Source organism: Xiphophorus hellerii, chromosome 6 (genome assembly GCF_003331165.1).
Source record: "Xiphophorus hellerii strain 12219 chromosome 6, Xiphophorus_hellerii-4.1, whole genome shotgun sequence".
In the NCBI taxonomy this organism is placed as follows: domain Eukaryota; kingdom Metazoa; phylum Chordata; class Actinopteri; order Cyprinodontiformes; family Poeciliidae; genus Xiphophorus; species Xiphophorus hellerii.
In genome coordinates this window covers 25079466-25094774 of record NC_045677.1, presented here as the reverse complement: position 1 = coordinate 25094774, position 15309 = coordinate 25079466, and the positions used below count along the sequence as shown (strand labels likewise).

The following is a 15309-nucleotide window of genomic DNA, read 5'->3' as shown; positions in this document are numbered from 1 at the left end:
GCTCCTTCAGACTAGCCAGCAATGAGCAAACACGTGGTGGAACTGCACATCTGCTGAGCTCATTATACAAGCTACTTCTCAGTGCAACACTGGTAAAAACACTGTGAAAGGGTTAATAGACGAGCCATGTTGTGATGACTTCCTGACGGTGGTGATTCAAAAAGAGTAGGAGTTTTTAAAGAGACAGAGTCCCAATTTCAAGGCTAAATTATAAAGTTGAATTTCTTTAAGGTCATATTTGGTATATATAGCATTTTTATAGCAACTGAAAGTAGCATAGTTACTGTGGTATAAGATGGCTACTGAATGGCAATTATGTAAAAAATATATAATACTGCCCTGTTAGGCTCATTCAAATGGTTGATTTCAGAGCCAATTTTGGGTGAACTAAAACATCACACAGAGGAAAACATTTGTGATATTTCTGTTAATTGAATCGTTGCTGTGTGTCTCTTGCAGCCTGGCCCAGGTATCGCGTGCTGCGGGCGCTGGACACAGGCCAGTTCAATTTGGAGATCTCACATGCTGAGCTGTCAGATGACTCCCTGTACGAGTGTCAGGCCACGGAGGCCGCCCTGCGCTCCAGGAGAGCCAAGCTCAACGTACTTAGTAAGTGAGCTGCTTCTGTAAGATCAACGGTCAAGTTGCTGTTTTTTTATATCATCCTTTTTCTTCTATGGACCTTTGAAATGCTTTATATTTGAGTTACGTGATGAAACTTTGGGATCTTCTCTAAGCGTCAAACAAAAGAGGGTCATAGTTGGCCATGACTGTTTTAAAGCATGTAGCTTAGCACCATTGCACTCACAAAGACAGTATTTAGATATTAAACTGTGTTTCTCTTGTTGGAATCATATCACAGATCTAAAGTCTTCTTAATGTGTATAGACTCTATGTGCTCATAGACAGATCTTCTTGTAGGAGAGGGAGCTCCAATTAGTGCAGCCTAATCATTAATTATTACATTTCAAGATTTTAAATGCAAAGTTCTAAGTCCATGAAGTTGCAGAGCAACTTTTGTCAGCTTCCCAGGCTTTGACACCAGACACACCACATTCCCTGCTTCCTCAGTTGGTCAGTCAATCAACTTCCTCTTCAGCAAATATAGCCATGCAGCCTCCTAAACAACCAACCGTCTAATGTCTTCCTTACATCACCAAAGGTTATTTTTATCTCCATCAGAGACCTCTGCACATGGATCCAAAAATAAACAGATTTTCCTGAAGCAAGAGAGGCTGCTGCAGATGTGCACAGCCATGAATAGCCTAAACATGTTCAGCATAGTTCCACATGAAAAAGTTTTCATTCTTCCATTAATTGATGGACAAAAAGTGTAACATCTTGGTTTATAATGAACTATTAGCTTATTTAACTGATTCAGAATTACTTGTTTTGTTGCTGTGTTTATAATTTACTTGCTTTATTACAAAATGTGTTTTATAGATGAGATCTCAATGAGACAACCTGTATAAATACAGGCCAAGTAAACAAATAATAAGATATAGAAGGAAAAAAAGCACTTCTGAGACATTAGGGTCTTGACAAAAGCTGAAGTCTCTTAGTAAGACTCCAAGTCAAGCTGTGAATCACTGGAATATATTGTGTAATTAATGAGTCACTGCAGCCCATGTCTTAGTAAAAGACAATGTCCTGCCCTCAAACTTTACCCAGAGGGTTGTTTCACCGCACAGTCATCAGAAACGTCTAAGGAGTGTTTATAAATTGCACTTTTTTTCTTTTTTACTGGTTTCACATAAAAACTTTGCCACCAGACTCATTCTATTGGCATCAGCTCCAACAGGAAAAGAGAAATGTTAAAAGGAAAAAAACAAATTATTAAAATACATTTTAAAAACAATCAGATTACTGTGTGGTTAAATACATTGCAAACCTGAAACTGGGATCGCTGAAATATGGTTTTGCATGTTTATTTTTTTTACATAATGCGTATTTTCTTGCTTCGTTCTGTCCAGCTACATTTTATATTCTTGCAAGTTCATTATAGACTGAAAGTAGAGTCTTTTTACCAACAGAGAATATCAACCTTAAGATGAACCCCTTCTCTTATGTAGTTATCAATGATATTTAAGGTCATAAAAGTCTTTGAGTTTCACTAAAAAGGTCAAAGTGGAGTTCATGCTCAGTGCTGCCAGAATATTTTGAGATATTAAATCAGCGAGAAGGTTAAAAGTCAGAAAGTTAGACTCTCCTGAGGAAAACGCTCGAGAGCCCTTTTGGACTTTTCAGAAGGTGACATTGCACTTTGCTTTTGATTGGTGAGAAAAATTCCACTTCTAAAGTGTGAACTTCTTTTGAAAGAAACTTATAAGAGCCAATATTCCCTTGACCTATGGGGAAAAACTGGAGTATGTGTGTGTGTACAGATGTGGCTGTTCTTTAAACCTGAGTGCCCTTGCGTTAAGTCAAGAGTATGGATTTGTGTGTCTGTCCTGCAGTCCCCCCTGAGGATCCGGTGGTGGAGGGAACGCCGGAGCTGCTGCTGATGGCTGGAACTGCATTCAACCTGACCTGCGTAACCCGCGGGGCCAAGCCTGCAGCTCACATCCAGTGGACCAAGAATGGCATCCCTGTGGAGGGAGCACACCACTCTACGGTGACTCACGCATGCAAACACACACACACACACCCCTGAATGCATGAACATATTAACGCTCACACTTCCACTGAGAAGAAAAGCCAGAAACCTAAGATGAGATTATAGCATTTAAATATATGCAAAATGTTTCAAAATTGCTTTGAGAAAGACATTCTTACACAAAGCTTAATTCTCACAATCTGCTCAACAATAAAATCCAGATTCAACATCTTAGCAGACACAGAACTTGTTTCGCAAAATAAGGTCTGAAACCTCCTAAATGCAAATCAGAGACAATAAAAGTAACAACTTTATGCCTTTAAAGGAGACATATAAAGGAGTAAAATTATCACTGTGCCGCAGTTTCTTGCTGCAGTGCATTGGTTGAAATGAGAGAGAACTTAAAGAAATAGGAGCATGCATCTTGAATAAACTGCACCTCTGACACAGCGGCTTACTTTCAAATTCAGTTTTATTAATAAGGAAATTTTAAATTAGACCGACTGTCTTCAGGACCAATACAGTCTAACAATGCAAGATGATGTCAAATTTTGCACTACTATCGCTCGTTTTCACAATCATTTCATTGTGAACAATGATCCTACACTCTTTACTTTTGACCAAATAAGGTTCTAGTACCACAATAATTATGTCTAAAGAAGGATATTCACTAAAAATATACAAAACTACTTGTAAATGGGAGCAGCAGGAGAGAACATGAAGAGGTTTCTCCTGATATTTAGGTTTCAAACTTAATGGAGTTAAACTTGTTAGAGAGAAGAGTTGCAACTTCTTTTTGAAGATTTTTATTTTTGAAAATTCCCAAAACAAGGTAATATGTGTCAGAAAATCATCCTCCTGGTGCTGTAACTCTGGTCTACTGCACAAAATAGATTTTTGTCATCAGGTTTTATCTCTTTAATGCTAAACTCTGGATAATTTGGGTATAACAGATGCTAATGAAAACTGAAAAGTTAATAAATGTTGAGTTAAACATACAGTAATAAGTTTCTTCAGCCAACTGTATTTGAAAATGTGTACTCTTTGTTATATACTTCAAACAGCTATTGAATGTATATAAAGCAACCTTTCCATGGTAACCTGTTAATAAACAGCTGCTTGTTGCTTGAGATCATCAATATACGGCCAATAATCTCTTGCAAAAAAAACTTTGAGTAGTTTCCAGGCAACAAAGGAAAGCTAATTGTGTATCAAACCACAGTAAATATCAAAATCTGAAAAAAGGGACTAATTGACAAAATATATGAAAAGTAAAAACATATTAAATTTTATTTTATTTGTCATTAACCACCACTTGTCTATTTATTTCTAACAAGGTAGAGAAAGGTACAAATTAAAAAGCTAGTAGATGTAGATGAAAAAAGCAGGAAGAAGCAGCATTAATTATTTATTTGGCTATGATGAATTTATGAAGCATTCAGAATCAGTTACAGTTGCAGAAGTTAATTCAGGCACAGAAGGTTGCAAAAGGGCACAACCAGCTACAATTCACTCCTGGGTAAATATTTTAACTATATGTTGTTTTTGGCAACTATTTTTTTCTTAAACATTTGCTCTGCAGAGACCTGCTGCCATATCTATCGCTGGTTACATGGATGGATGTTAATTTCATCACACTTTACAACCGATAATACAGAAGCTATTCAGCACACAAAACATTCAAAAATATTTTATAATTTTCATAAAGTCACACAAACAGATTGAATAATCAGAGAATCATGAGATAATAATGAAATTATGAATAGCTCAACACCAGCCACACGGGATTCATCCACATGTCAATGAAAATATGTTGCTTTTTTAAACTAACTGCAAATATCTTCAGTTGTTTTTAAGTGCACATGAATACATTCATGAGTAGGCATTTCATGCCATAACCTTAAGTGGATATTGTATTTGATAAATATAAGAAAAGCTGTTTTCACAGACTAAAAAATGGCATATCAGAAACTCAAATATGAATTTACTTGTTTGCTGTTGTTCTTTTGTTCAGCTATAGGCGAAGGTTGTCTGCAATATTTACATGTTTACTTTTAAACGCTGAAGGGGCTTCTGGAGCTCACTTTGCCTCAGGCTGAATGAAAATGATTCAGGTGTAGAACATGGCAGGCATTTGAATACATAAACACGAAGCACAAGTGTTGCTAACAAGTGAATTAAACCATAAGAAATAAAAGAAATAATGAATACGAAATATCCATCTATGGATATGGAAATTTGACTATTTCTTCCCTTAGAAAGGGTTATAATTCCTCTTTTTTTTTCAATTTATTCTCAAAGTATTTTCCATTTAAAAATGGAGAGCATTCAAAGAGAAAGTTCATTATTCAACTCAGTTCATTTCATTTTACTTTATAACCTGAAGAGTACTTTTACCGAGAAATAAGACCTCAGCGTACACAGTTAATGGCAGCAAAGCTCTGTCAGTGGCTTTGATGTAGGCAAATGGCAGCTAAACAAGAAGCTCTGACCTGGGAATTACTTAAGATAATAAGAATAATAATTCATCCATGTCATGTAATAAATCCATAAAAGACACAGAGAAACACAAAAACACTGAGTCAGGAGTACTTTCTATGGGAAACAAAACTGAGATTGCACAGTCGTATCCACATTAAATGCTCATGTGACTCATGCGATGCAAAAAAAAAAAGTGTTTCCTTTGCAGTTTTGCCAAATAAAATTGAAGTAAACAAAAATCACCTCATGCTAGGTCAAAACTTTATGGCAAAAAACAAGTTTTTTTTTTCAAAATTGGCATGTTTCCAAATTTATTTTTGAAAGGTCAAATTCAGTGGTTAATGGAAATGCAGCTACAGTTAAGGGTAGCAGTAAAAGTGATGTTGGCTCTGTCCACGAAAGAAAAACTGCCAAATGCAGCATCACCGAGTCAAGAGCCCTTTCAACAAGAAAAAGAAAGCAAAAAGAGAGACTTAAGATTTAAGTTATTGGTTTCAGTAAAATATGCCAGCGGCTTCATCCAGGAAAAAAAAATATATATATATATATATATATATATGTGTCAAGAAAACTGGCATAAGGGTATGAGATCTTTCCAGGCACACGCAGAAAAAGGTGCATAATGGCTTGGAAGAAATAAAGTAATCTTGTAGTTTGATTAAAAGTTAATTAAGTTGAATAAGTCTGAATAAAATGAGTATAAGTAATCACTCAATAACTTTCTGCAAAGAATCTCTGATTAATGATCTGTAATGATTTAACTATGTAATGATTATGTTAATGATTAACAATAAGTATAAAGATGTGATTTATTGTTGATGAATATCAAAAGCTGTAATGATCTGCTGTGATGATTTGAAAATCCATTTCATAGTAATACAGGATCATATGTCTAATGAATAGTAACAGATAATATACTGAGTTAGAGAAAGAAGAGGACTTTATGGGTGAAGTCCTGATAACAGGAAATGTCGCAAGCAGTTCTGAACAGATGGCCAGAGCGCACAGGATGGGTGGTGCGGTGAGTTTGGCTGAGGCAACGGGGAATGGGGAAGTACAGGAACTTCCACTACGGTCAGCAGAAACAGGTTGGGAAATGTGGGGACTTTTTCATGAAGACACAGCAGATGTGAAGAAAGTCACGTAGACCCAAACCTCCCCATACACACACGTGGTGGAGAAATGTATAAAACCGAGCTGCAAAGAGGAACCAGTTGTTCCCAGTCCGGCGGCGCAGAAGATGAGACAACCTGCAGGAGCAGATTAAGCTACGGACCGCACTTCAGAACCACGGGGGAGCTCGGACTTCACACCGCTAAGAAAGGACTGGGTCCCATCGCCCCATCTCTGGTTCTTTATTCGACCGTTGGTCTCGTCTCAACCCAGCAATTTCAAACTCTGCAACAAGACTTGGAGGAAGGACAAAGGTCCCTCAGGGATGAGGAACTGGGTTTTGCAAAAGGATTCGGACCCGTTCTTCTTTGTTTCCTTTCTAAGGAGGGTTTTTTCCACACAAGGCAAAGACCTCAACCAAGGATGCTAGAAATTCCTGTTGCCAAAAGATCCACCATCGTCTGGGTATGAGTTGAATCTGCTCCTTGAAATTCCATTACAGAACGTGCGACTTAAGTTAGGGAAAAGAGGACAGGGTAGTATGATTGTACATGTAAATTTTATTACACTGTTTTTGAATTATATACGATTGATTATTGATTTGTATGTCGCATATCCCTGCTTAAGCTTGCTTAATAAATTTATACTACAAAATTCTAAATGAGGTTGGTGGACATTGGAATTAATAGAGTCATTTAATCTTTGTCCAGTTCTTTTAATTAAGGTAAAACCAATATACATGATTCCAGTAAATAGGAGGCTTCATAATTTCCTTTGGTGAGAGTAAATAATGACCCTGGGACTTACATCTAAGTCACTAAACATAATCTAGCCGGTTCCAAGTGCAAGTTATGATTTAGAAAGTGGGCTACCGTTAACAGAAGTGGTTATTGGAATTATGCAGCTGCGAGGGCTACTCAGCTGATTGTTTCTTAACTGTAAAGGGTCATAACTTCTGGATTGGAGGTAGTTAGAGCTAGACGAATCACTTTCGCCACCAGTTTAAATAGATTATCTCTTATAGAGTACTCTTAGGGTAATACCCAGGTCTCAGAGATTTTCCGGACCTGTTAGACGGAGAACTGGTCAGTAGGCAGCCCTGGGGAGTAGTGAGGAGTGGGCGGGGCTGACTATTGCAGGATAACCTTCAATATATATATATATATATATATATATAACTCTATATAGAGTTAAAATAATAACTAAATAAATAAAGTTATTGCAAAATCACAAGCAAATTCCCAAAAAGCTAAATATTTTTGCAAAAACTAAACAGATATGCCGTGTACATAAAGAAACAGCTTCTTCTTTACCAAGTCACTGCTCTTTGATTCTGTGAAGTTACATGCCAAACACTTGTTGCCCTGCACACTTGTACCTTGCTTGTAACGCAACTTGAAAGACCCAAAGATCTGAGGCGTGTTTTATTGACCTTGTAAAGCTGAGACCGCCTTCAAAACGCTCGCAGAGACACTTCTGAACAACCCAGGAGCTGCTCTGGTCGACACCTCGTGCACTCTGATATTTTGCACTCTTTCTCCCGCAGTCAGACTCCACGGGATCCTGTTCTCTCTCCCGCTCACGTGAAATCATGCCTGCAAGCCTCGCGCTCACATATGCTCACTCATGTTTTATTATGCACACAGAATCAGCATCAAACACTCGCACTCCAACACAGATGTTTCTACATCTCTCTCAGACGGTTTTATCCCCCTTCCACACACACATGTGGTCATGCATATTTCATCCTGCTCCTGTGTTACACTGTTACTGACCGCTCATTCATATTCAGAGTTGGCTAGTAACTAGTTACATTCACTCAGATACATTTACCTGAGTAGCTTTTTGGAACAAATTTACTTTTAGGAGTATTTTTACTAAGCTGTACTTTCTAATTTTACTTGAGTAATTTTATTATGAAGTTTTTCTTCTCTTACTTGAGTAAAATGTCTGGATTTTCTACCCGCTGAATGAAAAACAAACATGTTTTAACCAAAAACCCACCAACCCAAAACTTCAGAAGTTTTATATTGAAAGAAACCAATTTGGAAAAGTGTTTCTTTTGCCTGATTTTGTTATTTTGTAATTATGTTATTTATGTAATTTCTTAAAGACCAAAGAAATTTTGGTTTTTAAAATACCAAAATTTCCACATAACTTTATATTTTGATCCAGCTGATGAGGTAATTTTTAAATATTAAATGATGGATATTTTGATTGTTACTCAGTACTTGAGTCGCCTTTTTACCAAATAATTTCTTACTCTTACTTTATTAATTTCGTGAACGGCTACTTTTACTTTTACTTGAATAAAAATATATTTAAGTGGTGCTACTCTGACTTGAGTATGATTTTTGGGTACCCTGCCCACCTCTATTTATGTTACACAGTTAGGAACTTGACAGATTGGGGAACTGTATTCACAAAGACAATACCTTCTTGTTTCAACAGATGGGTTAAAAACAGATTTGGGTAAAAAAAGAAAATCTTTTTTTTTCTTCTCTGTAAAGTATTTTTTATTATTTGACCTAATTTATAACTTTTCCTTCACTCTTCCTTGTTTTTTCTCTTGCTGTCTCCCTTTTTCCCCCCCATCATTTTTCACCCTTCTCCTGCACTGTTCTCATTCTTCACCTTTCTGACTTTTCTTCGTCAAACAGGAGGTACTGCCAGACAGGAAGAGAGTGACGAGCCGGAGCTATCTCCCCATCACTCCAGTCGACACTGACAGTGGCAGCAATTTCACCTGTGTGGCCAGCAATCCAGCAGTGCCAATGGGCAAACGAGCCACTGTCACTCTCAACGTCCACCGTACGTGGCTGCTCTCCTCTCTGTGGCTGTTAAGAGTTAAAGGACCTAGTCAGGTGGACGAAGACAAAAAACAAAGCAAAACAGCTGTAATGATAAGTTTTTAAGACTGTTATTGCCACAAAGCTCAATTTTTTGCTTTATTTCGTATAATGTGCTACTTGACATGTTGCATTTCCTATTTAATATTTTAAATATGTGCTGCAAAAATAAACGTGAATAACTTGGATTCACGTTCCACAGAAAAATCTGAATAGTAGGGGGTCCACTGTATCCAGAAGCAAACAAACATATTATTTCAGAATGTAATTTTGCCCTAACATTTTGAAAAGCAGTAAAATTTTGAGTGAAAAATATGTCGGGTAGGTAGACACCAACGTGTTAAATACGTCTCAGGAAAGCATCTTTTATGTTAAACTTGTTGGCTTGTTGTACTTCTGTTCAGGTCCTCATTGATTTATGCAAAGGAAATAAGAGATTCACTCTGTCAGTTTCTGCTTACAACAGACTCTGAATCTGTATCTCCCCCCTGTGCAGACCCTCCCACTGTGACCTTGTCCATCGAACCTCGCTCTGTCCTGGAGGGAGAAAGAGTCACATTCACCTGCCAGGCCACCGCCAACCCGCCCATCATGGGCTACAGGTCTGATTGATGACAACTCTCATGTTTGCACAGATGGCGAAATTAAAATTCATGCGATTACCCTGGGGAAATACTAAAGTTAGACGGTGCCACTGACCCCGTAAGGAAGCCTCTTTTATTAAAAAAAGAAGAAGCTGTGCCACTGACCTGATGCTGTGAAGGCAAATTTGCATCATTGTCAGTGATTATAAAACTAAAAAAAAAAAAAAAAAAAAAGAATTTGCAAACAGAACATGTAAAACGTATCCTAAGTGACTGGTTTTTGAATTTTTTTATTTTTTAAATACGGTGCTGTGAAGAATATTAAAATATCTCTTTTGCTTTTGTGTTATCAAACAAATTTTAATATCAGTTAAAAGTAAATGCTGTTTTAAAATATTGGAATATTAATGGAAAAAAGTGTTTCCAAATTAACCTGGTCCTATGTGCAAAGTCATTGCCCTCCTAAACCTAACAATTGGTTGTGCTGTCCAACAACTGCCATCAACAGTTATCTGGCAATGAGTCTTTTATAACTTTGGAAGAATTTACACCCGCTATTTATGCTTTAATTCATGCATATTGGAAGGTTTTTGATTGTGAACAGCCTTCAAAGTCATATATTGAGATTGACATGACGCAGGCCTTGCCTCCAGGCGAAAGTAGAGCAAAACTCTGACAGACAGCGTTATAATAGCAGATAGAGGAACTCAATGCGTTGACACTCCATTCCGGTAGGGGGCAGTAAATACACTTTAGATTGGTTTGCCATCCGGCAATAAAATACAAAAGAAGAACTCAATGCCTTACCCCAGACATTTTTTGAGTCATTTTTGCCTTATCAGCTGACACTGAGAAAAATCGACAGGTAAGAAAATTCTCCAAGGAGTTCTACATCAGGTCTGCAAGGTTATTTGCGGGAAACAACGGAGAAATAAACGATAAAGCAAAGTCTTTCGCAGCCAGAGGAAGAATGAGAGGCAGAGTGTGAAAGCTAACACTTGACGCATTTTGAACGTACAAAACAGGTGAATAATGACAGAAATAATAACTGCTGGAGACACTTTGCCTTCAGAAAATTAAAAATAAACATTAGCATAAAAATGTGCTTAAATGTAAATAACACCGTTACTCTTTTCATGCTGAGCTACTATTGGAATTTACACTTAAAATCAAGCATCACTTATTGATCTTTGATTTGACTATCAATAAGTGACAAAAAAGCGGATGTTTATAATTTACCTTTCTGCAGACGAACATGTGGTAGTTGCCGTTGATCACAGTGAACTGAACTGGACATGAGGTGGCTGCAGGCCTTGATCCATTTCTTGCATTATTCCAGAGTAGGTTTGTGTTTTGGAAATGCAATAAATTATATTCCGCTCTCTAAACGCTCCTGCTAACGGCTGTCGGAGTTGCATGTTCCCCACTGACAACATTTAACCATGATTTCCTATTATTATTTTCCTCGAAATCTCTCTGACCGCAGCGCCTTGGCGATGACTAGCCCCGGGAATGTTGACGGAAGTTCAGTTCCTCCTGATAATGGGCGTGTACTTCCGGACAAATTGCAACCGCGATTGGTCAGTCGCTGACAGACGCCCTACAATAATTGATAGGTGGCTTCATATCAATTGGATTTCGGTCCGGAGTTTAACTGGGTCACTCCGAAATTGTCGTTTTTGTTCCTTTTTGGTTTTATAACACTTTACAGATTAATAAATGTCAATAATCTTCACATCTTTTTTCATGTTTCTTGCATTGTGCTTTTTTGAGATCTTTAAGCCTACGCCATGTTGTCAGACTGGCTCTGAGTGTTTTTTTTATTCTACAGGTCATCTAGTCACCAGGGTAGATAAATTATGTTCTCCACATTAGGACAGGTTGGTTTGAATAGCCTCTTGTCCTAATTCATGAAATTCATATTTGAAATCTAAATTGTTGAATTTATAAAAGGTTGTCTGACTGAAATATGTTTGATTTGAAACATTTAAGTGTAGCAAAAGGACAAATCTATAAGGGGCAAATACCTTTTCACAGCACTCTATTTATTCAACAGATTTTACCACATATAAAAATATCCTTTCCTCTGCCAATCACTGCAGCCTAGACGTCTAAATGAACTCATATCTGCATTTGGCTTTAATTGTAGCTCAAGATGTGAGGAAGGTTTTGATGTTGGTGGTCCTGCAGTGCAACATTAGCAGCCTGATCGGATGATCAATGCCAATGGGTTTCCTTTCATCTGCTCCAATCTGCTCGTGTTCAATCTGAGGAGCTGCTCCTGAATCGTAATTTCTGCTTAGAGAACAAAATTTGTGAAACTATTGAACATTTTGTGTAGTCGAACGGAGAGTTTTATCGTAAGCGACATCTCCGAAGCACTGAAAGTGCAAAAAAAAAAAAGGCTGAGGTCTGAAACTTTATCAGAGAGGGTCCCGATGTGGGAACACTGCCAGGTACTTGGGCGCAGAGCCTACAGAATGTGCATTAAAATGTCATTCTGTGGAGAATGTGCAATATGGTGATATGATTTTCAGCTAGATATTTGGCAAGCAACCATATGGATTTCAGAAATTATTCTTAATTTATTGCAGAGTTTCCCTTGAGCCTGAGAACCAAGTCATATTTTCTTTTACATTCATAGAGTGAAAATCCCACATTAAGATCCTCACACAGCTTCTGAAATTTCCTGCAGACAGACCAACGTAGTAATGATTTGCAGCCGTGTGAAACATGTTAAAGGGTGTTGTGTTTTTCTCCGCCAGGTGGGCTAAAGGTGGCGTGCTGCTGGAGGGGGCCAGGGAAAGTGTGTTTGTCACCACAGCAGATCATTCATTCTTCACTGAGCCCGTGTCGTGTCAGGTGTTCAACGCAGTGGGAAGCACCAACGTCAGCATCCTCGTGGACGTGCACTGTGAGTCAATAGTAAACACTCGTGTGCTGAGGAGGACAATAAAGCTGCGTTTCACCTAGGAAAGCAAGCTATAGCTTTGTTTTTACTTTAATAAATAAAAGGCTTAATGAAGTTGCTGACAAACCATATGATATTTGTAGCTATGTGGTGTAATTCTGGCTACATGTCATGACTCTCGTATTAAGTGACAAAAGAGTTCATCTAAAATAATTGGTTTTAAGCTTTTAAGTATCATTCAAAACATTTCATAAGGTTAAGGTAATTCCAGAAGCTTTATCAATTCTAATTATAACTTTGGTGTGTATCTGAGGTGATATTAATGTAGTAACACTTCTGTTCAACCATGTAGATGTAGATTTAGGGCTGACTCACAGCAGCCTGTTTAGTTGCTTTAATTGAACTCCAGCTTGTTTGTCTAGAAAGTTTGGTTCGTTTTGTGGAGGTGTGAATGCACAATTGAACTCAATTGAACCAAATAAGCTCTATAACTCTGGTCCACCTAAAAATCGGTTAAACTGAACTCTGGTGCAGTTTGAATGGGTCTGTGGATGCAAGTGGACCAGAAACTGCTCCAAAACCAGGAAGTGAACTTTAGTGCAGGGCATTCTGGGTAAAAATAACCAAAACTAACATGAGAGCCTCGTACTAGCGGGAGAAATAGATTGTGGTCTTTTGCTAATAATGAAAGAGAAATTCTACAATCGCTAAAATCTGACACCACTTCACTTTTGTTTCTATTTTGCAAAAAAGGAAGTTGCGCTCAGTGTCTACTTCAGAGTTTTTTGTGTCATTTTCTTCAGGAGTTATTGGTGCAGCACCACTACAGTTTCCATTTGACACAGTGCAGTGTGCTGGAAATGTAACAAATGTTGCAGTTTTGGTCGTTAATCAAATTGAGGCTACTGTACTGTAGCCTTCCTCCTTATCCATAGTTTTTGTCATTGTTCTCAAGTAGTTCAGTCTTTGTTTCGTCTGATGATAAACCCTTTCATCAGACAAAAGGGTTGTCTATGGTTTGTTTTTGCAGTCAGCTGAAAATTTTACTAAGTTGCTGTGTGATCTTTACACTCCTGAAGAAAGAACAGTTAAAATGCATCCCTGAAAGCCTCAATTTTATCTAATAATTTAAATTTTGAAAGTATTTAGATTCATGACCACTGTGTATCCTTTCAAAATAAAGAAGTAGTATTTCATTTTCTTTATTGTTAAGAGTTTATAGTCAGTGGATGATCATTAAGCTTGCTTTGTTTTTGAGAATTTAATGTTTTTTTGTCATTTATGTTGGTTTTTTTTTTTTTTTTTTAGTTGGTCCAATTCTGGTGGTGGAGCCCAGACCAGTAACGGTGGATGTGTACTCAGATGTTACTTTGAACTGCAAGTGGTCTGGAAACCCTCCTCTTACCCTCACTTGGACTAAAAAGGGCTCCAGTATGGTAAGAGCACAGCATGGAAAAAAGTCCCAATAAGTGCACATCAACAGAATTTTATACATTTATATTATTATATTATATTATATCATTTATATTACTTATATCCCCCCACAACTTCCAAATGGGAGAAAATAACTACCTGCCTAAACTTACCAAAACCTACAGTCAGAGCAATAATTAAAACAACGAAAATGGTAAGGGAGGTAGAAAAAAATCTCCAAAGCTTGTTGTTTCAGACTTACAGCTAAGAGAGGCATCTTAGGGCCACCAAGTCTCCGTAGAGGGAATCTATTTCACGTCCCCACCAGGAGTTCCAATAATTGTGGAAGGTACTGAAGAATTTGGCTTCACTGCGCATTAAGAAGGCAGATTTCTGAAGTGTTTGCTCACGTAAAAGATTTACTATTAGTTCTGAGACTTCTAAATCTTTAATTCATGCCCCAACCATTTAAGAAAAGGCTTGGGGAAGAAAACCTAATGGTGCCTGCTGAGTGAATCAACATGTTTTATGAATTAAACATAGATCCTCCTCCTTCCATACTCCTTCTCTTTATTGTTCCCTTCCTGAATATCTTTACATCACAACCAGCTGTCCTGTTCTTTATTTATACTTGCCTGTATTTCCAGGTTCTCAGCAACAACAACCAGCTGCATTTGAAGTCAGTGAGCCAGGCCGATGCAGGCCAGTATGTCTGCAAGGCCATTGTGCCGCGCATCGGAGTGGGAGAGATCGAGGTTACGCTTACTGTCAACGGTCAGTTCATATCCGCACACGCTGCTATTTATAGTCATGCTGATATTAGCAGAAACATGGAGGATGTAAAACAGATCTTCCCACATGGAGCTCAATTTTGAATATGTGCCAAGTTGGAAAGATGAGTAATTAAACCACTTAGACCTCCATGATCTTTGTTTGATGTTATTCTCAATATATATTTTTTTCCCATGCCTGTGTTGTTTAGTTCACATTTGGTCAACTTTAAAATTTTTAAGAGCTTTTCCAAAACATTTTTGATACATAATTCTCCTAACCTGAATTAGGAGGTTTAATTCAGGTTAAACCTCCTTCACTGTTCAGTATTCATGGACTTATCTGGTCACAGATTTTTTTTTGTGGAGCATAACCTCAAATTATTTGACAGCATATGTACAGTACTTGAAAGAAAATGCAGCTTGAGAAGCTAAGTACCAAGGTGCAATGCTACTTGACATAGAATAGAATAGAATAGAATAGAATAGAATAGAATAGAATAGAATAGAATAGAATAGAATAGAATAGAATAGAAGTACTTTATTCATCCCAGCAGGGAAATTACTTAGCAGTTACAGCATAGAGACAAGA

At 37.6% G+C, this 15309-nt stretch overlaps 1 protein-coding gene across 2 annotated transcripts in view; it reads left to right on the top strand.

Moving 5' to 3' along the window:
* The window catches only part of kirrel1b (kirre like nephrin family adhesion molecule 1b), a 107617-nt gene that overhangs the window by 70920 nt on the left and 21388 nt on the right, over window positions 1-15309 (top strand). For both annotated transcript variants that reach the window (XM_032566026.1, XM_032566025.1), the window contains exons 3-9: window positions 460-609; window positions 2457-2614; window positions 8851-9001; window positions 9536-9641; window positions 12389-12537; window positions 13843-13970; window positions 14595-14721. In XM_032566026.1, coding sequence (XP_032421917.1) covers window positions 460-609; window positions 2457-2614; window positions 8851-9001; window positions 9536-9641; window positions 12389-12537; window positions 13843-13970; window positions 14595-14721 — 969 coding nt within the window. The remainder of the gene's footprint in view (window positions 1-459; window positions 610-2456; window positions 2615-8850; window positions 9002-9535; window positions 9642-12388; window positions 12538-13842; window positions 13971-14594; window positions 14722-15309) is intronic.